Source organism: Sphaerodactylus townsendi, linkage group LG16 (genome assembly GCF_021028975.2).
Source record: "Sphaerodactylus townsendi isolate TG3544 linkage group LG16, MPM_Stown_v2.3, whole genome shotgun sequence".
NCBI lineage: Eukaryota > Metazoa > Chordata > Lepidosauria > Squamata > Sphaerodactylidae > Sphaerodactylus > Sphaerodactylus townsendi.
The window spans coordinates 10,796,674-10,819,224 of NC_059440.1; the positions used below are offsets into that span (position 1 = coordinate 10,796,674).

The following is a 22,551-nucleotide window of genomic DNA, read 5'->3' on the forward strand; positions in this document are numbered from 1 at the left end:
TCATGGATGCTCGGGAAAAACTCGGGAATGGGTGGACAGGACACAAGCTCTATCCTGTGTCTGCTCCTGATGCTTTTTTGTGTGCTTTTCCCCTCTTCCTGTTGTAACTCCTTGGAACAAAACCTACCAACACACGAATTTAACAACCTGGGATGGGAATTGCTGTAGGTGTTTCCCTGGAACCATCCTGGGAAGTTTCCAATTGCTCCTCATATGCCCATCAAAGTGAGGTGGGTGGGAAAGGGACTGTGGCTCAGTGATGAAGAGCCTTTCCTTCGCATGCAGAAGGTTTCTGGTTCGATACCCAGCATCTCCTGTTTAAAAGGACCAAGCACTAGCTGCTGTGAAAGACCACCGTCTGAGACCTCGGCGGGCTTCTGCCAGTCTGAGTAGACGATACAGCCTTGATGGATCAAGGAACTGATTCCTGGGTCGCTGAACTTGGCAGGAACAACAGATAATTGGAGCTAAACCCCCCCCCCGCCCCGGATAAGCATCTTCCTCTGCATTCCCCATCTCCAAATGGTCCGGCAGCTGCCATTTGTAGATAGCGCTCCAAATCCTTGGTGTCCCCGTGTCGCATTCCGTGAGTTCCGTGGAACTATTGTGCGTTATCCTCTTGATGAGTGGAACTGTAGATTTAGTTGCAACATGCCGTGTTTAGCCGTGGTTGGTCGCTCTCTGGTCATACAACCTGTGTTGCCGATGCCAGCAACCAAAAGTCACGAGGCGCGTTTTGGCACAGTCTTCCGGAGGCCGGAGTTCTCCCGAATGTCATGCCGGCGAGGATGGCTTTGAGACAGAAGGGGAGTGATGGGGCCGCTTTCCGCATGTAATGATTTGCCTTGGTGGGGGAGGTAGGAATTGTTCTTGTTTTAAAAAAGGCATGCTGGATTGCTGGCGGGCGCCAATAAAATGGTTTTAACAAAACTCTCGCCTTGCGAGGGCAGAACTAGCAAAAGTCATTGCTGACTTGGGGTGCGGGGGGGTGGGTGGGTTTCTTTTTCCATACCTGCAGCCCATGGCTGAATTGACAAGATGTAGTTGTCCATTTTAAGATGGCTATAGAGAATTATCATGGCTATTTTTATAATATTCAGGCCCTCTTGTGGAAAGCAGTTACTCATGGTGGGCTGTACGTCTCTCGTTGCCCATTTCTATAGACTTTGTAGCCCGGTTTCTGTGAGCACACCTCTGCTGGACTCAGAAACAGTCCTTGGGCCTTGTCTGACCCATTGTGGTACATGGGAGAGAGCGGAAAACGGGCGAGGGGAGGCTAGGAAAGAAGCTGTCAACGTGAAATAGATTCTGACAGAGTGGGAGTTAACAGGGCAGCAGTGGAAAGCCAGCCCAAGTGATAGAATCACTGAACCATAGAGTTGGAAGAGACCGCAAGCGCCATCAAGTCCAACCCCCTGCCAATCAAAGCACTCCTGACAGATGATGATGAAGAAGAGTTTGGATTTATGCCCCCCTTTCTCTCTGTAAAAAGACTCAAAGGGGCTTACAAACTCCTTTCCTCTCCCCACAACAGACACCTTGTGAGGTAGGTGGGGCTGATTGAGTTCTGAAGAACCGTGACTAGCCCAGGGTCACCCAGCAGGAATGTAGGAGTGGGGAAACAAATCTGTTCACCAGATGAAATCCTGCCACTCACCTGGAGGAGTGGGGAATCAAACCGGGTTCTCCAGATTAGAGTCCACCTGCTCTTAACCACTGTGCCCCATTGGCGCTCTACCATCCAGTCTCTGATGACCTTCCAGCCTCGGTTTATAAAAACCTCCCAAGGAGACTCCACCGCACTCCACGGCAGCCTATTCCACTGTCTAACAGCCCTTGCTGCCTGGAAGGTCTTCCTAATGTTCAGGTGGAATCTCTTTTCCTGCTCTTCAGGTCACAAATGCAAAATCCCTGCTAGTTAGCGAGATGTGGCCAAACCCTGCGAAGTTCCAGGCTGGGGGGCAGGGGCATACTTCCACCCTTGTAGTTGTGATGGCTCCTTGCCTTTCTGATGACTTGGCTCATCTTGGAGGGGGGAAAGCTGCAGACATTTCAGGGCTGTGGGTCTGCAGGTGCGCCTGAGAGTTGCCTGCTGTCGAAGCTCCAGCTCCCGTTCATCAGGGAAACGGGGAAGGAGCATCAATGCCAAAGGCGTCTCTCGTTCTCTGCACGCTGTGCCGGCCACCCTGTCGCAGCTGCGGTCTTTCTGAATGCCGCCGGGGATGAGGCGGGTGGCCAAAAGGGAGGAATGGGTGGACAGGACACAGCGTGTGATTCCATCACCCTGGCGACAGGTTTGGTCACCTGGTGTGCCCTTTGGTGTGAACGTTGCTGGGAAAGATCCGCTACTTAGGCCAATTATAATAATGGATCAATGCTGGGATAATTCCTCTTTGTTATGGCTCAGCCTGGTCTCAGGTGGGGAGGAGGGGACAGTTTTGGTTCCAGATTCCCAGGCACTGACTGTAAACGCAGAGCCTGAGCAGTCGGTAGTTCCTGCAGGACCAGGTCCAGAGGCTCAGGCAGAGCATTCAGGCTGGGATCCAAGCTCTGAGATTTCCCAGCCAGGGTCTAGCTCTGAGACTCTTCAGCCCCTTGATACAGAGCCAGAGGGGCCCCGTCACCCCCCTTCCTGTCTCCAGACCCCCAGGAGCAATGGAGGGGGAGACTATGTGCTAGTTTACAGCAAAGGAGACGCAGCAGCAGATTATCAGCTATGGGGCGAGCTGGATTAGAGGCTAAGTCTTCGCAGGAGCCAGACTAAAGTAACCCAGCTGCAAGAGGTTATTTCACCAGTGAATGGTAGGCTGGCTGTAACAGGGTCTGTGTTCTCATTAAACGACTGAACCCACTGAGAATTGTGTCCAGACTTCCTTTGGTTCCCGAGGGCCCGTCTAAGACACTCTTGTATAACTTCATGAGTCGGGAGACTTGTCTTTCCGCTCCCTTCTTGGACGTGATCCTCGTCCACCTGGCAGAGATCCGAGTCCCTGGAGCCTCCTGCAATGGAAACTAGGTTTGGATTGTGCTGGCATTTTTCCTGGGGCTGTAGCGACCAGCTCGGGGAGGCGGCTTCTCAGTGGTTTCCCCCAAACTGGAAACTGCACAGCCGTCAATGTCAGGCTCATTTTGCCCCCACCCCCTTCCCCCCTCCCCTGCCCCCTCGGTTCTTGTCTGCAGCCTGAAGAGGCGGAATGCATCGATTTGAGTAGAAAAGGGGCATTGCTGTAGTGGAACAGTGGTGATCAACCAAGGTTCGTCTTGGCATTTTTGCAAACGGAAGAATCCTGTGTAAGTCAGAAAGGGAGCAACGGGGACGATTTGTTTGTTGCCTGGGCGACTGCTCCTTTCGCACCTGCAGGATTGGTCTGTGGCAGAGATGATTTGGGGTGTAAAGCATCCAGCTTCGTGGCAGGCGATCCGGAACATGTTCCGAGGGGAACCGAGAAAGCGACGTCTGCTTTGCTGTTCGCGTCTCCGGCTTGAAGAGCCGGATCGTTTTGACCCTCCCATCGTTTGATGTTTCTGTTGAGTCCGAGATGTGAATAAAGGCTTCTGTCCCCAACCTTTTGTTTCACTGGCGTCTCCTTGCGTGTGGCGTCTCCTTTGGGCACTGCTTGGCACACTGAAGCATCGGCAGCCCCCTTTCCTGACAACTGCTGACAACTTCCCAATATCGAACCAGTGTGCAACAACAATATGTCAGGAAAGAGAAACCGACGTTGCACACCAATCAAACCAGCTGTGTAAATCACATTTATATTTTTACAAAGTGAACTAACACCATGAACTATGTATACATATCTCAATTATTACAATATTGTTTCTCTTTTATGTAATGAGGGATGTAACCACTCTGCACTACTCCTCGCAGGAAGAAGTCCTTACAATAAGCGCAACCGTACCGCACCAGTCCAAAATCCACTATTGCACTGTCCCGTGGATTACCTTGTAAGGACTTCTTCCTGGTTGTTAAATTATTTGAATCCCACCACTGAGAAGACCCACTACTGAAACAACATCTATACCATGCATCATGCTGGCAGGGGATGATGGGAACTGTAGTCCATAACATCTGGAAGGCCGTGAATTTGACACCTGTGTGGCATAGAGGGTCCCAAGGATAGGAAGAGTTGACTGGAGGGATCATTTATTGAAAACAAATGAACAACAGTCCACAGTCTAAAGCAGGGGCAGCAGTGGCGTAGGAGGTTAAGAGCTCATGTATCTAATCTGGAGGAACTGGGTTTGATTCCCCGCTCTGCCGCCTGAGCTGTGGAGGCTTATCTGGGGAATTCAGATTAGCCTGTGCACTCCCACACACGCCAGCTGGGTGACCTTGGGCTAGTCACAGCTTCTCAGAGCTCTCTCAGCCCCACCTACCTCAAAGGGTGTTTGTTGTGAGAGGGGAAGGGCAAGGAGATTGTCAGCCCCTTTGAGTCTCCTGCAGGAGAGAAAGGGGGGATATAAATCCAAAACTCTCTTCCTTCTTCTTCTTCAGGGGTCTGCAACCTGCGGCTCTCCAGATGTACATGGACTACAATTCCCATCAGCCTCTACAGCGGCTGATGAGATTTGTAGTCCATGAACATCTGGAGAGCCGCAGGTTGCAGATCCTGGTCTAAAGTATACCCCATTCAAGTACAGAAAGCGTCTTCTTGGGCTGAGGCACCAGCTCACCAGTTGGACATTGAATCGCTCCCCGCTTTCATTGGCTGTCTTCATCCTTCCCGACACAATACAGAGAATAACTTCACAGCTGTGACATGCTTCTTTTTTCTTGTTCAATGTCTCTGTCGTTACTTGTGCCATAAAATACATGCTTGGGGAGGGGGTAGAAATTAGGGCTCTTAACTTTGGGATGCCTCGTGGGCATTGGCTGCATGTTTCTGTACGTCTTGCCTAGATACCAGACTGCCCTAGGTATTCTCTACAGGAGGAGAGCCCTGCATTACAGTATTGAGCTGAGGGTGGGGGAGGAAGGTGGGATAAGTGGATGTATTTTTGGAGAGATGACTGTTTTCTTTCCTCCGCAGTTTAGTGTCGGGACTTGTGCCTTCCCTGTTCTGGAAAGGAGAAAGCGAGGAGGTAAATTGGGAAGAGGAAAGGAAACAGGAATAGTTCAGGGTGACGAAGAACGTACAAAGGAGCTGCATTTATTGCTTGCAAGAACTGAGATGCGACTGAATTTCGATGGAGCTTGACGGCAAAATCTTTGCTTTGAGATGGTTTCCAGTCGCCGCTTCCTATATAGATTGGGGAATATGCTTTCATTGTCTCTCGCTTTGCAGGAGGGGATAAAAATACCCAGACAACCTTTCGTTAACAAGTGTTTCTTAGCCAGCAGTGGTCTGAAAGTGTAAAGCACAACGCCCCGTCTCCAAAAAAGCTCCACTGGAAACAGACTGGTGTTTTTCTTTCTTTACCATTCCTCCTGAGTGGCTCTTCTTGAAGTCCGGCAACCCTTTGGTCCGTGGGGGAGTCTTTGCTCCCTAGTACTGACTCATTCTGGCAGCCTTTGTTTTCCAAACTAGCTTTATCTGTGTTTCGAAAGGCAAGTTCCATACGGAGGTGGTATTTATCTCTTCAGTAACAGCTAAAAATAGCTAATGCAAGAGCCCTGGATGACGGCACAAACACTGCTCAATGTGACCTGCTCGTTCCCAGACTTTGAGCTGAGCACTTCAGCTACACCACAGGTGTCAAACTTGTGGCCCTCCAGATGTTACGGACTACAGTTCCCATCATCCCCTGCCAGCACCATGCTGGCAGGGGATGATGGGAGCTGTAGTCCGTAACATCTGGAGGGCCGCGAGTTTGACACCTGTGAGCTACACCATGAAGGTTTTCCTCTAGTGAAACCCTATGGGAGCCACCAAGTGAGGCGTGAAGAGACATCGTTAGCCAAGGATGTCCCGTTGGAAATGGGCCTTGGAGAAGAGCATGGTGGTAAGACCAGAAAGGCATGTTGCTGAATGACCAGTCTGGATGTTCAGTCAGAAAAGAGGTTGAAGAGGGTCATGATTGCTCTCTCTAAGTATTTGAAGGGTTAGAGTTAGGGCTAGAGAAGGGCAGGGACTTGTTCCTGTTGGCAGCCAAGGATGGGTATAAATTACAGATATAAATTTCCAGCTGGATATGAGGGAATATGTTTTAACAGCAAGAGTTCTTTAGCAGTGGAACCAGATGCCTAGGAAAGTGGTGAGCTCCCCCCCTCACTGGCCGTCTTCAAGCATCGGTTGGATGACTACTTGTCAAGGAATGCAATACCGTGTTTCCCCGAATATAAGACAGTGTCTTATATTAATTTTTGCTCCAAAAGATGTGCCATGTCTTATTTTCAGGGGATGTCTTATTTTTCCTGTGTTCTGTTCGTCGGGCATGCTTCCAAACAAAAACTTTGCTATGTCTTACTTTCGGGGGATGCCTTATATTTCGCACTTCAGCAAAACCTCTACTATGTCTTATTTTTCAGGGATGTCTTATATTAGGGGAAACAGGGTAGGTGGATCTTTGCATTGGGCAGGAAGTTAGACTAGGTGGCCAGTCTGGCCCCGTTCTACTCTTATGTTCTGTGGTACCACTGGGATATTTCCTTTTATTGTTTATTTGTGTTATTCTATTCATCTGCTCCCCTTCCTCTTGCGTGCTCAGGGCTGCTTCCAACATACAATAAATGCAATAAAATCATATTCAACATCTGTCAATCCAATCTATCTAAAATATATCCCCAAGGCAGTAAAACCCTCATAAAGAAGAAGAAGAGTTGGATTTATATCCCCCCTTTCTCTCCTGTAAGGAGATTCAAAGGGGCTTACAATCTCCTTTCCCTTCCCCCCCCCCACAACAAACACCCTGTGAAGTGGGTGGGGCTGACAGAACTCCGTAGAGCGGTGACTAGCCCAAGGTCACCCAGCTGGCATGTGTTGGAGTGCACAAACTAATCTAGTTCCCCAGATAAGCCTCCACAGCTCACGTGGCAGAGCAGGGAATCAAATCCGGTTCTTCAGATTAGAGTGCACCTGCTCTTCACCACTACGCCACTGCTGGGAGGGCAGCTGCCTATACCCGGGGGGCGGGGAATGACGACTCAGATTTTGCACCGGGCTACATTTTCCCTAGATACTCCTTTGCTGGAATGTCTTTGGCTGTTCATTCAAAAAATGTGCAGGAGGAGGAGAAATTAAAGATGGCGGACCCTAAGCATGGCCTGCATTGGAGGCCCTCGGGTGCTTCTGAAAGAGAGAAGAGAGAGCAAGTAAGCCAGGGACAATTTCCTGTGTCAATGTAGGGCCCCACTGTTCAGGCCACCCCTGCGAGCTGCCCAAGGGCCTTTGTGCGTCTGGCCTCCGTTGCAGCCCTGCAGGGCGGAGCTCCCCAGCAGGAACATGTTCCCTTTGAAAGAGATGCGAGGTCAGGGAGTCTCAGCAGTTCAGGTTTCCCTCTCAGCCTTGGAGCTGTCTGTGGTCCTGCAGGCCGTGATATAAAGAATAAGCCAGGAACAGTGTGGAGCCAGCGTGGTGTCGTGGTTAAGAGCAGGTGGATTCTAATCCGGAGAACCGGGTTTGATTCCCCACCTGAGTGGCAGAGGCTGATCTGGTGAACCGGATGTGTTTCTGCCCTCCTACATTCCTGCTGGGTGACCTTGGGCTAGTCACGGTTCTCTCTGAACTCTCTCAGCCCCACCTACCAGGTGTCTATTATGGGGAGAGGAAAGGAGCTTGTAAGACACCTTGAGTCTCCTTGCAGGAGAGAAAGGCGGGGTATAAATCCAAACTCCACTTCCTCTTGTTCTTCCAGAGGCGTAGCGCCAACGGGGACATCTGGGGCGGCTTGTCCCAGGTGCTGAGGGCGCGGGAGGTGCTGGGCAGGGGAAACCCCCTCTGCTTGGCGGAGCAGGCAAACGCCTGCTCCATAGGATGGTGGGAAATGGTGGCCACAGCCGGTGGTGCCAGCAAGTCCTTCTGCCAGAAGAAGCAGGCAGCAGTCTGCTCCATTGGGCGGTGGGGAAATGGTGGCCGTGGCCTGCCCGGTGCCGCTGCCGCTTACGCTGCGGGAGGCAGCGGCACTGGGCAGGGGAAACCCACTCTGCCAAACAGAGCAGGAGGTCCGTGGGGCAGAGGGGGGATAGTGACCTCCAAATTTTCTGCCCCCCCCAAGGATCCCCATGCAGCACTGTCATACCTGGAAGGTAAGATAAGTGGTGGTGTTGGGAGGGGGCTGGAAAACTCGCAGGCCGCCTCGGGTGCAGCTTTGCCCAGCTACGCCTCTGTCTTCTTCTTCAGTTGCCCCTACCTTTCCAACATGTTTTCTTGGAGCAGTTGAGCCTTGCATTTTCTAAAAGTGACCACTAGAAGTCAGTATAGCTCCAAACAATCACAATAATGCATTGTCGAAGGCTTTCACGGCCGGATTCAACTGGTTGTGGTGGGTTTTCTGGGCTGTGTGGCCGTGGTCTGGTGGATCTTGTTCCTAACGTTTCGCCTGCATCTGTGGCTGGCATCTTCAGAGGTGTATCACAGAGGGAAGTCCGTTACACGCTGTGTCCAGCGCCAGCCACAGATGCAGGCAAAATGTTAAGAACAAGATCCACCAAACCATGGCCACACAGTCCGGAAAACCCACCACAACCAATCAAAATAATGTGTCATTTCTCTTGAGCGGAGAGAGTAACCAGACTGCAGCCTCTGGGTCTGATCTCTATACATTAGATGACACTTTAAGAACATAAGAAGAACATAAGAACGAGCCTGCTGGATCAGACCAGAGTCCATCTAGTCCAGCACTCTGCTACTCGCAGTGGCCCACCAGCTGCCTTTGGGAGCTCACATGCAGGATGTGAAAGCAATGGCCTTAAGAACATAAGAAAGAGCCTGCTGGATCAGACCAGAGTCCATCTAGTCCAGCACTCTGCTACTTGCAGTGGCCCACCAGGTGCCTTTGGGAGCTCACGTGCAGGATGTGAAAGGAAGGGCCTTCTGCTGCTGCTGCTGCTCCCGAGCACCTGGTCTGCTCAGGCATTTGCAATCTGAGATCAAGGAGGATCAAGATCGGTAGCCATAGATGGACTTCTCCTCCATAAATCTGTCCAAGCCCTTTTTAAAGCTATCCAGGTTAACGGCCATCACTTTGACAGGGATTTTTTTCCTCCCCATTCATCCTTCCTCTTTTCTCGATTCCAACTATTGGCTGTTGACTTCCGGTGACTTGTCAGTCAGGCATTGCCACCAGACCTGGCTAGAGGTACCTTTTCTTCGCTGCCCTTACGGTTCCTTCTCCAGCATGGGCGTGTATGTGTGTAATAGGTTTGAAATAAAGATGTTCAAATCTGGAACTTTTCCTTTCTTCTTTTGCCCCTGTTTTATGACTGCTGTTTCATCAGCTCACTTGGTTCTTTTAAAGACCTTTTTAAACAATACAGTGGATGTTAAAAAAAATAAAAATGTTAGCCCTTGCAAACATTGAAGAAGACGAAGAGGAGTTTGGATTTATATCCCACCTTTCTCTCCTGTAAGGAGACTCAAGGGGGCTTACAAGCTCCTTTCCCTTCCTCTCCCCACAACAGACACCTCGGCTGAGAGAGTTCCGAGAGAACTGCGACTGGCCCAAGGTCACCCAGCAGGAATGTTAGGAGTGCGGAAACACATCCATGATTGGTGTTTGGAATATGCTGCCACAGGAGGTGGTGATGGCCACTAACCTGGATAGCTTTAAAAGGGGCTTGGACAGATTGATGGAGGAGAAGTCGATCTATGGCTATCCATCTTGATCTCAGATTGCAAATGCCTTAGCAGACCGGGTGCTCGGGAGCAGCAGCAGCAGCAGAAGGCCACTGCTTTCACATTCTGCATGTGAGCTCCCAAAGGCACCTGGTGGGCCACTGCAAGGAGCAGAGGGCTGGACTAGATGGACTCTGGTCTGATCCAGCAAGGCTCTTTCTTATGTTCTTATGAGTGACATGCCTAGCAGGCCTCTGAACGTTCCAGGTCGGTAGTCACTTGTCTACCTGGGAAGTCTCCTACCTTTGTGCAACTACAAGAGAAGGCGCAAAGACCCTTCACCCCATCCCACCCATAATGGACGCAGGGAGACCAATGGAGTTGGCATGATTTTTTCCACTTTGCTTCCTTTTTCTTCTGGTTCCGGTTTATTTAGCTTTATCCTGCCACTGAAATTGATTAGATTTATCTATTAGGGAAATGTTGGGGCAAAGGAATAGGGAATCATGCCAAAACAAAGTCCCAGAGATTTGTTCCACACTGGGAAGAAGTGGAATGAAATGCAGAAGAAGGATCTTTTGAGTCTGAACAACAGGGAGGACCGTTCACATATTCTCCAGTATCTGAGTGTGTTGCATTTGAGGGGAGCAGCCTCTGTTTGTGTGTGGGCATACACACAAAGGCAGGGGCATAACATCCATTGGGCAGTTTGGGCCATGTCCCAGGGCATCGGAATTTTGAGTCACGTGGGGGCATGTGAGCAATCCGTTTTTATTTTTTGTTTTTTTCACATTTTGGGCTGCAGGGGGTGCATTTTTGGACGTATCGGCACCAAAATTTCAGGGTATCATCAGGAGATTGTCCTGATGATACCGCCCAGGTTTGGTGCAGTTTGGGTCAGGGGGGGCCAAAGTTATGGCCCCTCAAAAGAGGTGCTCCCATCCCCCATTCTTTCCAATGGGAGCTAAGGAGATGGGGGCTACCGTTTTGAGGTTCCATAACTTTGGCCTCCCTGAACCAAACTGCACCAAACTTGAGGGGTAGCGTCAGGACAGTCTCCAGATGATACCCAGAAAATTTGGCTCCGATACGTCGAAAAATACACCCCCCTGCAGGAGCATCCCAGAAATTTGCCCAAGAATCTTTGTTCTGGGGTGAGTTTTCTGCATTGCTGTTAATGGGGGATGCAGGCGGGGGGGGGGGGGCACATTTCTGAAGGCACAGTCTCAAAAGTTTCAGGGTCTCATCAGGAGACTGCCCTGAGGGTACCCCCCAGTTTTGGTGCAGTTTGGGTCAGGGGGGGGGGGCAAAGTTATAGACCATCAAAGGGGGTGCCCCATCCCCATTCTTCCAATGGGAGCTAAGGAGATGGGGGCTACCCTCTTGAGGGTCCATAACTTTGGCCCCTCTGAACCAAACTGCACCAAACTTGAGGGGTAGCGTCAGGACAGTCTCCTGATGATACACTGGAATTTTGGTGCCGATACGTTTAAAAATGCACCCCCTGCAGGCACCAATGACCACTGACAGCCCCTCCCCGTCCATCAGTGCCAGCGAGGGAGGGCGGCCAGAGTCCCCACACCAACGACGAACCCTCCACCAGCAGCAGCCGCCGCCAACCCTGCAGGAGGGCCCTCTCCTTCTCCCCGCCGAGGGCTCCCAGGACGCTTCCGCCTTTACTGCCCCGCCGTCCAATCAAGCGGCGGGAGGAGGACTAGGAGGAGGAAGGGCGGCATCCCAATCAGCGCTCTCTCTCGGGACTCATCCCCCCGGAGGCGACGGGGAGGAGGGAGGGGCTCCCGTCATTGGCTTCAAACGCCCCCCCCCCCCCCAGTGCTCGGGAGGGCCCCCGTCCCTCCCCTGGACCACGCCACGCTGACCGCCGCCTTCGCAGGAGACCGCACGTGGATGTTATGGGGGGGGGGGGGATTCCGCTATCTTCCCGAGCCTCTTGGAGCTTGGCAGCCCCTTTGGACAATGTAGCCGAGAGCCTAGGGCGCCACCTTCGCACGAGGCCCCACATCGAGGTTGTGGCGTGTCGGAGTCTCTTTGGGCAGGGGAGCCGCTGGGGACGCCGCTGCCCTCCAGTGGCCAAAGGTGTGAATTACAAACGCCGACCCCCCTCGACCACGCGGCATTTCTCCAGTTATAGTTGCTATAATGTGCCGTGTTGGGGCCTCTTTGGGAAGGGGAGCCGCTGCGGAGGGCTCCCCGAGATCGTGCTAAGGCTGCTGGAGAGCGTGGTAACGGCAGCGTTAGTACTCTCTCGGACAGCGTTAGCACATCTCAAGCGAGCGCAGCATCACCACGCTCTCAGGCAGCCTTAGCACGATCTCGGACAGCGTTACAACGCTCTCCGGCAGCCTTAGCGCGATCTTGGACAGCGTTACAACGCTCTCCGGCAGCCTTAGCACGCTCTCGGACACGTCACAACGCTCTCCGGCAGCCTTAGCACGATCTCGGGGAGCCCTCCGCAGCGGCTCCCCTTCCCAAAGAGGCCCCAACACGCCACATTATAGCAACTATAACTGGAGAAATGCCGCGTGGTCGAGGGGGGGGGGGTGTGCGCTTGTAATTCACACCTTTGGCCTCTGGAGGGCAGCAGCAGCATCCCCAGCGGCTCCCCTGCCCAAAGAGGCTCGGGTACGCCACAACCTCGACGCGAGGCCTCGTGCGAAGGTAGCGCCCTAGGAGGGGCTCTTGGCTTCATTGTCCAAAGGGGATGCCACGCTCAAAGAGGCTTGGGAAGATAGCGGAATCACCCCCATAACGTCCACGTGCGGTCTCGTGGGAAGGCGGCGGTCAGCGTGGCGTGGTCCGGGGGAGGGGGCTCTCCCGAGCACTGTGGGGCAGATTCTCCTCAGCTGCGGCACCCGATCAGGACGGGCGGGGGGGGGGGGGGAGGGGGGTCCCCAGGGAGCCAGGCCAGGGGGGCGGGGCTAAAGGCACCAATGACCTGGTGCAAAAAAATAGTTTTTTGGGTCGTGGTGGGGTGGCCGCCCATGGGGTGGGGGGGGGGGGGCATCCAACTCAGGTTTTGCCCAGGGCTCCAATTTGCCTCCTTACGCCCCTGCACAAAGGACTTTTACACGCAGAATCTGCAATTTGTGCTGTAAACTGCAAGAATTGCAGAGGGGTGGAGAGCGGCTTGAAGCGAAGAGGCACAAAATCTTGCTTGGAACACTTTAATGTTTGGAAGAAAATAAAATTCCTATTACATAAGGGTATCCTTGCTAGGTATTAAAACGAAACTTTTTACCTTTTGTTGGGAGAATACACTCACTGCTGTGTTTGAATTAACAGGGCATAAATTGAGTCAGCTGACTGTTACCACCCTATGAAATCTCATTCTTGGAGGAGAGGGCATTGAGAAGTACAACTATTAATATTTTACAGTTCTGGTCTTCAAAGAGCATTTAAAACATTTTAATAGCTTTTGCGCTGATCCACATTTTAATAATACGAACGTATCCGTTCACTCGCTTCTTTTCAGAATGCTCTCTCTCTCTTCCCCCCCCCCCCGGCATCTGGAAGATTGTCTCCTATGTTTTCCTTAATTATTGGGGTAAATTACAAGAATGCATAGAGATTTTGCATCCTGCAGAACGTGATTTTATTGGTGGGCTGTGTTCCAAAATTGAACAACCATGTTTCTTAAAATATGTGAATCACATGGGAAAATGTGGAAACAACTGGGAATCACGCTACTAATCTTTCAGCCAGAGTCATCTCTGGCAGCTCCTTAGAGACCAAAACGATTTTGGGGATATCTGACAAAAGACATGCAGAATAATGCACTTTCAATCCACTTTCAATGCACTTTGAAGCTGGATTTTACTGTGTGGAAGAGCCAAATCCACTTTCAAACAATTGTGAGAGTGGATTGAAAGTGCATTGTTCTGCATGCGCGGAAGGGGTCTGAGAGTGATTTGAGGGGTCAGCTCGTGTTCCTTTGCATCCACTTTCTGCAGTGTCTCTGTTGAAGACCAGTGGGACTGTATGGTCGAATGTGTGGCGAACATCAACTTGTGACCAACCTTGGTCTCTGTCCGTGTGTGTGTTTTACAAATGCTTTTAGTGGTGTTTGAGCAGAGGCGTAGCTCCAAGGGGACAGGGTGTGCACAACGCACCGAGTGTGCACCCCTATGGGGGCGGGACAGGAGTGTTCCGGGGCAGGACGGGGACGGAAGACACACCAGTGCACCGAGCGCTTTCCCCCCTTGCTACGCCTCTGCGTTTGACTCTTGAAGACATTCACTTTGTTCTGATGGTTCTTCGTGGATTCCAGGGGTGGTTGTTGAAGGTGGCGGAATTGAATCCCGCTTGGCCCAGCTGAAACGATCTTGCGTCTCAGACCAGAGCGACAGCTTTGGATCCAGGGTTATTCAGGTAGGAAGAAGGTGATCCTGTGTCCAGTTCCATGAAAGCAGAGTAAAGGGTGGTAAGCTGCACATTGTTGTGTGAAGCCCCGCCGTGGCTGTCGAAGCTGCTGCTGCTGCTGTCCATCAGGCCCTGAGAAGCGAAGCACGAGGTTGACGTGGGGGGCGATGAAACTAGAATGAGGGGGTCAACCGCCAAGCTGTCATCTTTCAGCTCCTCCCAAAGGTTTCCTGCAGCCATAATAACAAAAATTTCATGTGGCCAGTGCACTCAACCTTCTGTGCTGTATGTTTCTTCCCCCCTCCCCTCCCCACCCCACCCGGTGGGTTCAAGATCCTGAGCTGGCACAAGTGTTGTTTTGGAGCATGTCCTGGACCTGTAGCTATGGCTGTCAACCTCAAGGTGGCCACCTTGTAAAAAAGGAAAGGGGGGATGGATACACCAGAGATGTGGCAACAATATAAATCTGTATCCAGTGGCTTAAACCACAAAAAACGTAGGTGATTTTATCCACAACGTACGATATACAATTTAATAAGCAGTGGCTTTATGCAGTATAATTTTCACAACTTTGTACATTCACAATTTGTAATGAAATGTGTACAGTAATGTCTTTGATGTAATTAACAATACGTAACAGAAACGAATATGGAAGACTGAAGGGACTGAACTGATAGGTTCAGTTGACTAGAAGCAGTTAGCAAAAATACTGAAATATATAAGTTATAAGTTTATTACAAACTGGAGGTTGAAGGAGGAGACTATCTCTTTTAATATAATATTGAAACACTGTATTGTACTGTAGTACTATAATACAGTAATTGGCATTAGTAATATGAGCGGAATCAGGTTATGTCTTTCTCTCTCCTGCTTTTCTCTCTCTCTCTTATTTTTCTCTCTCTCTCCTTTTCTTTATTGTAAAGATAAAATAATTCAATAGTGTACTGTATGTGCTTGCTGATGAATTTACTCATATCACTGGGGTGCTGTCTGGTTTCCGGGCTGTATGGCCGTGTTCTAGCAACATTCTCTCCTGACGTTTCGCCTGCATCTGTGGCTGGCATCTTCGGAGGATCTGAAGATCTTCAGATCCTCCGAAGATGCCAACAAATCTGGCTCTCCACAAATATTGACTGCTCCCTGTACCAGTACAATACAAGTGATTCGAGCGATGAATAACCTTAGCCGACAATACATTACTCATATCACGTTTCTTTTCTGTAGCCTTCTTTTAAATAATAAAGTTTTTTTAAAAAAGAAATGTGTACAATAATGTACAAAATACATTTACAGTTTATATTTAAGTAAGTACAATTATGTACAAAGCAATATTTTAGATATGTGCTTCAGAACGAACACGAAAGGTGGGGCTAGTTAGTTAACCTCCGGTATTGGTGAACCTCACTAGTCCCACCTTTCATGTTCATTCTCGTGGTTTCCCCATTCAAATCATGGTCTTGTTTAGCTCCCAAGATCTGAAGAGAACAGGCAACACCAGGGGTCTGCAACCTGCGGCTCTCCAGATGTTCATGGACTACAATTCTCGTCAGCCCCTGCCAATTGGCCATGGTGGCAGGGGCTGATGGGGGTGTAATGGTCCCATATCTCTTCTGAAGCTACAATCTGAACCCTCTGTCCCACCAAGCTGCCTTCCCTCCCACATTTCGTGCAGGTGAAGTAAAGGTCTTCCCCACTATGGTTACCTTGGAGGTTCAAAATCAGTGAAGGAAGTTGAGGGGCATCTCGTCGTTGCTGAGATCTTCGGGCATGAAGAAGTCATGCGCAGTCCGGGCGGCTACCGGCTCTTTCATGGCACGTCCCGGCGGGGGTTGAGCAGGCAAAGGGGGCTCGTGGGCAGTGCTGGACAGCCCCCTGTGCTCACCTTGGGCATCTGCACGCGGGAGAAGCGCTTGAGGGCTGTCAGGTAACTGCTGGACGAAGGAGGGAGACAGTGGGCCGAAGCCCGGTGCCGCCTGGTAGCAGGAAGTCTGTTGACCCCGGAGAATGTTTGGCACAGGGCTTTTGACCGGTGCTGGCCTTTGCCTGGGAAGAGAATGGATGGGCTGTGCTGCAGAGATGGGCAGCTCACACAGAGAGGGATGCTGGAGCGGCATGTGCCCGGGGACCGGTGGGCTGCAACCCGCCAGGGGAGGTCTCAACTTTTCGTTCTTGCCTCTGATCAGGGTGTCCAGTTCTTCTGCAAGACAAAATTGGGACAGACATTTTTTTTTGGCTGGTGTATTTGGACTCATAGTAAGCTTCGATACCTACATACCTGTGGGACTGCCTCTCCCCATATTGCCCCTCTAGACCCCTCTGTTTATCCGGGGGTGGTGGTGGTGGTGGAATTTACTGGAGGTTCCCGGCCCAAGACCGGCCCAGCTGGCAACCACTAGGACCAGGGCCTTTTCAGCCCTGGCCCCTGCCTCGTGGAATGAGCTCCCAGCTGAGATCAGGGCCCTGCAGGACATCTGTGAGTTCCGCAGGGCCTGCAAGACTGAGCTCTTCCGCCAGGCTTTTATATCGTGCCAGCCGGCCTGACTGGAACATCGCTGCCTCCCGTCTGGGGATGCTGTCAGGGGATGATGGGAACTGTAGTCCATAACATCTGGAGGGCCACGAGTTTGATTAGATCCCGCGAGTTTGATTAGATCATTGTAAATGTTTATGTTGTAACCCACCCTCAGCCCTACAGGGATAGGGCAGGATAGAAATCTAATAAACAAACAAACTAACAAACTGTTGGCCCCAGACAGCACCCCGACAGTAATAGATTCCACCCCAAGGCAGCCACACCCGGGTAGGATCTTTTCTCCAGCAAGATTCTGGCTTCGAGGGGAGGGAGGAAGGAAGGAAAGAAGAGTTGTTCAGGCTGCTGCTGCTGCCGAGCAGAGTGCATGTGCGCTCTTGCCTACCTGGATTGGCCATGCTTTTCCTCACGGCCATCGGGTCCTTCCGCTTCCATTTCTGCAGCTCCTCCTGCATCTTGTCAATCTTGGCAGGATTCAGGGCCCACAGGCAGCCTTTCCGAGAGGAGCTGCCGGACTTATTTTCGACTTTTTCAAAGCACTTGTTCAGGGATAAGTTGTGGCGGACGGAGTTCTTCCAGCCATCTGGAGCAGTCTAGGAAAAAGCGAGCAGAAAAAGGTGTGAGTGACAGGAGGAAAGGCCGCCGCACTTGTGGCTCCAGGGTCCTTTCTGTACAGCTTGCAGAAACGTGGTGTTTTTCGCAGGCGACACTAAGCCCTTGAAGAGGCTCCCCCTGCCTAGTGAGTCATTAGTCCCATATTGTGTGACCCAAAAGAGACCTATAACCATGCGAATGCACCGTGTCCAGTCTCTGCTGGCCCGATTCAGTTGGCAAATTAGTAAGAGGAGGCACATGATGAGACAGTGTTGGGTTTATAAATAGGAATAATCCAGGAATTCTCTGATGGGAAGTCATACAATTATAACTCAGGAAGTGAATTAAAGCGAATTATTATTCTGGGTAAACCCAACATTCCTGTATCGTTTAGGCGTGAGTTCCGCATCGCCCAAAATTCTTCATCGGTGACCAGTCTGTCCCTAAGACTCCAAATAGGTTACCGTTTAGAAGTCCTATTCTTCAAGATGAATTTCTAAAGAATAATACGTATTAAATCCCAAATGCCAACATCAACAAAACCAGCTGAAACAACTAAACGTGGAAATCAAGACCACCGCACAGAATTGTGCTTGGAAGATGCAGAACCCCCTCCCCCCGAGGATAAAGCCCTCACTGGTACTAAACATCGCTGGAGTAGGGTGCCGTTCTGTAGTCCAGTAAGCTTTCTTGAATAGAGGAGAGCAGATGGACAATGCAGTCTACCTTAGCCAGTCAAGTTAAAAGCTCAGACTCAAAACCAAAAGGCACTATCTGAGCAATACAAAGATAAAATGGAGAATGACATAAGCCAATTTGAGACCTATTTGGGGGGGGGGGGGAGAGGCATGGGATAAATAAATAATACGCACCACTTACCTCTATAAAATAGCACACATTATCCCCCCAATCCCTTTTAATTCATATTCTCTGTGGTTAATTAGATAAATAACAGGCCCTCCTTTCCCTCAGGGAAAGTTCACAAAGTAGTTAATGATGCAAGATTAGGATGGAAAATTGAAGGGGAAAAAAAAATCCATGCATAGAATTTTCGAAATACACGCTGGGAGCTGCAGATCTGGTTATGCAATTTTTGTGCCAACAGAAAGGTGAGGTGTGTGCATGCCCCAGACTCTGACAGGGGCATATCTAGCTAAAATAGAGCCTGGGCAATGTACCCCCACCCTCCACAGTTGCAGGAGAGACCCAGGAAGAAATCTCTCCCCCCTGGGGGGGCATGTGGACTCTGATGCTAAGTCCAAAAGGGCTTGGACAGGAAGGGGGGAGGTGATCTTGCATGCGGGGCTGTTGCTCTGGAGACCATCAAGGCTGGGTGTGCTTGCCTTTCTCTCCCTTCCTTCCTTGTTGGGCCCGAGGATGTGATGCTACTGCTACTGTTCCATGAAGGGTGGAGGGAAAAGCAAGGAGAGGAGAAGCATGTGAGTGGGGTGGGGGAAATTCGGCTGGGGCTGGGATCTGGGCACGGAGGGTGGGAGAGGGAGGGATGGGTGGCCAAAATGTACCCCTCATGAGACCCAGGCAGATGACACCTGGGTCATCTGCCCCCTCTTGTCCCCCCCCTAGATACGCCATTGGTATCTGAACAGTGTGAAGCCCCTGTAGGATTGCCTGAGTTCAGCTGAAGCCACTGATTCTTCATCCTTTCCTTTGCTAATGGGAACTGTCCCGTATAATGAAGGTTTTGAAGCCTATGGTGTTTCTGGGAGGGATCACTGTATGGCCGGAAATGCCCTTCAGAGAGGAAAGTGCAGAGATGGTGTTTTTTGTTTCGTTAAGAGATTGTATGCTGTCATTTTGCTCTCCCCCACTTCACTCTTAATTTGTTTGTTTCTTTTATGCCATTTTGATGTCAGCTTTCTGCCATTTGAACACAGAAATTGTACTGAAAATTGCAGATGCTTACTGGGAAAAATTCAGCGCAAGGAAACGGAAAACAGTGCAAAAAATAAAAGTTTCAGGGTTTGCAAAGAGAGGTCAAAAGGAGGATTTTCAAACCGAAATGGTGGCAACACAAAATTCAGTAGCATCCTTGATGAAATAGCTGTCCAGATATTTTTTTCCTGCTTCTAGAACTAGATTTACTTAAATCCCACCCAGAATTCCTCCAAGCTTTTTCCAAGAATCATAGAATTGCTACAAGTCAGTGCCAGACTGATAATCTATTTTTTTTTGTTGAACCTCCAGGATATCCCTTGACACAAAACCAAACATAACAGTATAAAGTTGTCACAGGTTTGCTGCCAGATGTGATAACTTTATACTGTTAAGTTTGGGGTGTTTTTTGTCAAGGGAAATCCTGGAGGTTCCAAAGTAACAGGCATAAGGATGTGACAGAAAGTATTATAATTAGAAGCACCTCAGAAACGATTTTAGCAGAGTTCTGCCAAAAATCAACTTCAATTGCCCCTTAGTTTGTAAGATAAGGTGACCAGATTTCTACTATTGAAAAGCGAGGCGCGCGCACCCGGATGAGCACACTGCCTTTTGCGCGGTGCTCCCCGGTCAGGAAACAGGGAAGCGTCCCAGAAGGCACTCGCGACGGCCTTGAGGGAAGCTCCACTCCTCGCGTGCGCGGGAATACTGCCAGAGCGAATTCTATTCCTAACCCGAGAGCACCGCCCATAAGCAGTGTCTTCCTAACAACTCGTGTCTTCGTGACATAACGCAGCGGCTTGAAACACATTGCCCTGTCCGGGACAATGCCAAAGCCCGGCGGGACGCGGGACACATCGTGCAAAAGCGTGAGTGTCCCGCGAAAATCGGGACGGCTGGTCACCTTATTGTAAGACCTGAGCAAGGCTGTTAGTGACAGGACATTTTGGAGGACATTAACTCATAAGTTTGCCATAATTTGGAAGGATCTTGATGGTACTTAGCAGACCACCAAGGAAGATGTAGCTGCACTTTGTCATGTCCAACTCTGCTAGAATGAGGCCATCCCCATTTAGTGTGCTGCCGCTGCCCCTTCCATAGGAGAGGATAATGCCACCTTGACTACCTTCTCTGCTGCAAAAAACAGTTTTCCTTGCGTGGAACTGAATTTGGCATGTGTGACACCAACTTACTGTGGCATTTCTTGGAAGGAAGCACACACAAATGGGATAATGGAAACATCCCGTGAGCTCTCCTGCAACATCCAGGGCACAACTACCCCAAAATAAGCTGCCTCCCCCTAGCAATTGCATGATAGGTCCCAAAATCTCTTGTAATTATCATGATATAGATATAATACACGTCACAAGCTCTCTGAATTCCAAGCTTTCATTTTAGAAAAAGTAAGTCTCTAACCCCTCCCATTGCAGAGTGAAGATGCTGGAGCTTTACATTTTTTTTTAAAAAAAGTAGGAATTTAGAGAACCTGTTTGCAACATTATTTTCATACAATGATATTAATTTTTTTTAAATGAAAAAGGCCCAGTGGCCCAGAAAAGAGGGGTGGGATGGCTGCTGCAGGGTCGGGGGGTGGGTGGGTGGGTGGGTGGAGAAGGGAAACTGCAGGGAAACCTGCCACGTGGAAGCCCCATTGCTGCCAAGTTGTATAAACAGTCGCATGAGTGATAGGGAAAACACACAAACCAGTCCTCATCTAGAAATTTTTGTTTATTTATTTTTTAAAATTTATATCCTGCCCCCAAAGTCAGTCTCAGAGTGGCATACAGACATTTTTGAAACCACCTGAAAAGCAGAAAGGGGCTGAACTAAAACCCATAACAAACTTTTATTCTCCTAAGTACTTTCTCTTTGAGCGTGGCACCCTCTTGATCTTCAGAACGTTACAGCATCTTGCACAATCCCATCCTTTTTCAAGCTGGCTCTTAACAGAGGAGGGAGCGGTACTTCAAAGAGGGGAGCCGTGTAAATTTCTCCCCCCCCCCCCTTTTTTTCTTTCCACGGACGTGGGAGTTGGATTGTTGTGTTCCAACTAGAAAGGAGGCGGTTGCATCATCCCGAGTTGCGAGGGTGAATTGGACAGTAGTTGTGTCACCGCTGTTTTCACAGCCTGTGCGATGGTTGGACTGTATCATCCCAAATTAATTGCCGCCCCACCCCTTGGCTCCCTGCATCTTTCCTTGATTCCTCAAGAAATTCACAGGGCCCGGTTTCACAAGGCACTGAATGTACGCATGCAAGAGAACAGCCCGTGGGCACTGCCCACTTAGAAGGGTCAAGATTTATTGTATTATGTAATTTAAAAAATTACCCCACATGCTAAGAAATGGGGAAAGTGGGCCACAGGGAAAGAAATTCATAAGGAAAACAGCCCCACGAAATGTAGATGTTCTGAAAGGTACCGAGTGGGTCGTCAACTTTGAGATGGGACCCAGAGATCACCCAGAACTAAAACTGATCTCCAACCCTTGGAGATCAGTTTCCCTGGAGAAATTGGCAGAGGGTGGAATCTATGGTATTTTATACCTTGCTGAGGTTCCACCTTCCCCAAACTCAGCCCTCTCTATCCCAAAACCTCCAGGAATTTCCCAGTCCAGAGTTGGCAACCCAAAGTCCACATCCTGACCTGAAAGAACTGGCTCTAAATCCTTGCCTCTCTGAAATGTGGTTTTATTAGCAGGCCCCTGTTCACTCGCATACATCAAGTAACTGACCAGGGCTCAAGAGGCAGAACGACATCTATCAAAACTGCTAACCAGTCTGGATGCTTAATTTCTCTTTCGTTATCCGGCTCTGAGAACTTCTCGCCTGCTTATCTTTGTGGTTGAGCAGTTAAGGAGCAAAGGTTTTACGGCCTAGCTGTGCAGGGTTATTAGAATATCAGAGTTATTAGAATATCTGTCCTACCAACCTGACGAAGGGAATAAGTGAACCCTCCGGCTGGCACTTTGGAGTTAGCTGTGTCATTTGCCTGCCTCAGTTTTATTGCATATCCGCCTTGATCCTAGCACGCGAAGGGGCACCTTTTGGGCAGCTGTCCGTACACACAGATTTCTTCTGTGCAAATCACATCATCCTTTACACCGGAAACAATCTCCATTCTGCATGGGTCGAAGGCTTTTGTGTGCATGAACCCAGTGGTGTAGCACCAAGGGGACAGGGAGGGGGGGGGGGCTGACACACCAGGCGTGCGCCGGTGCAGGGCGTGGGGGGGGGTCTTCTGGGATGTGGCGGGGGCCCCAGGTGCAGTTTCCCCTTGCTACTGCTCTGCCTGAACCACTCAAGTGTGCAATTTTGGGCTCAGGATTCGGTGCCTTTCAAGCTAGCTTTGGACTCAGGAGGGTACATGGAAGTGGAGTTTAAAGTCAGAGTGGCGCTTGGCAGGGGTTTCAGTGAGGTGTTTACATTCGTATGGTT

General features: G+C 50.2%; 2 protein-coding genes across 2 annotated transcripts in view; one reads left to right on the forward strand and one right to left on the reverse strand.

The window, feature by feature from the left end:
* The window catches only part of UNC119 (unc-119 lipid binding chaperone), a 23,510-nt gene extending 22,580 nt beyond the window's left edge, over positions 1 to 930 (forward strand). Inside the window, exon 5 of the mRNA XM_048519059.1 lies at positions 1 to 930. This exon is cut by the window's left edge and continues 944 nt beyond it. The gene's annotated coding sequence lies outside the window, so the exon portion shown is untranslated.
* Positions 931 to 13,315: 12,385 nt separating this feature from the next.
* FOXN1 (forkhead box N1) overlaps positions 13,316 to 22,551 on the reverse strand; it is a 56,380-nt gene continuing 47,144 nt past the window's right edge. Inside the window, 4 exon segments of the mRNA XM_048518534.1 lie at positions 13,316 to 14,329; positions 15,803 to 15,827; positions 15,830 to 16,296; positions 17,015 to 17,222. Of these exon segments, the coding sequence (XP_048374491.1) occupies positions 14,070 to 14,329; positions 15,803 to 15,827; positions 15,830 to 16,296; positions 17,015 to 17,222 (960 nt within the window). The 3' untranslated portion in view covers positions 13,316 to 14,069.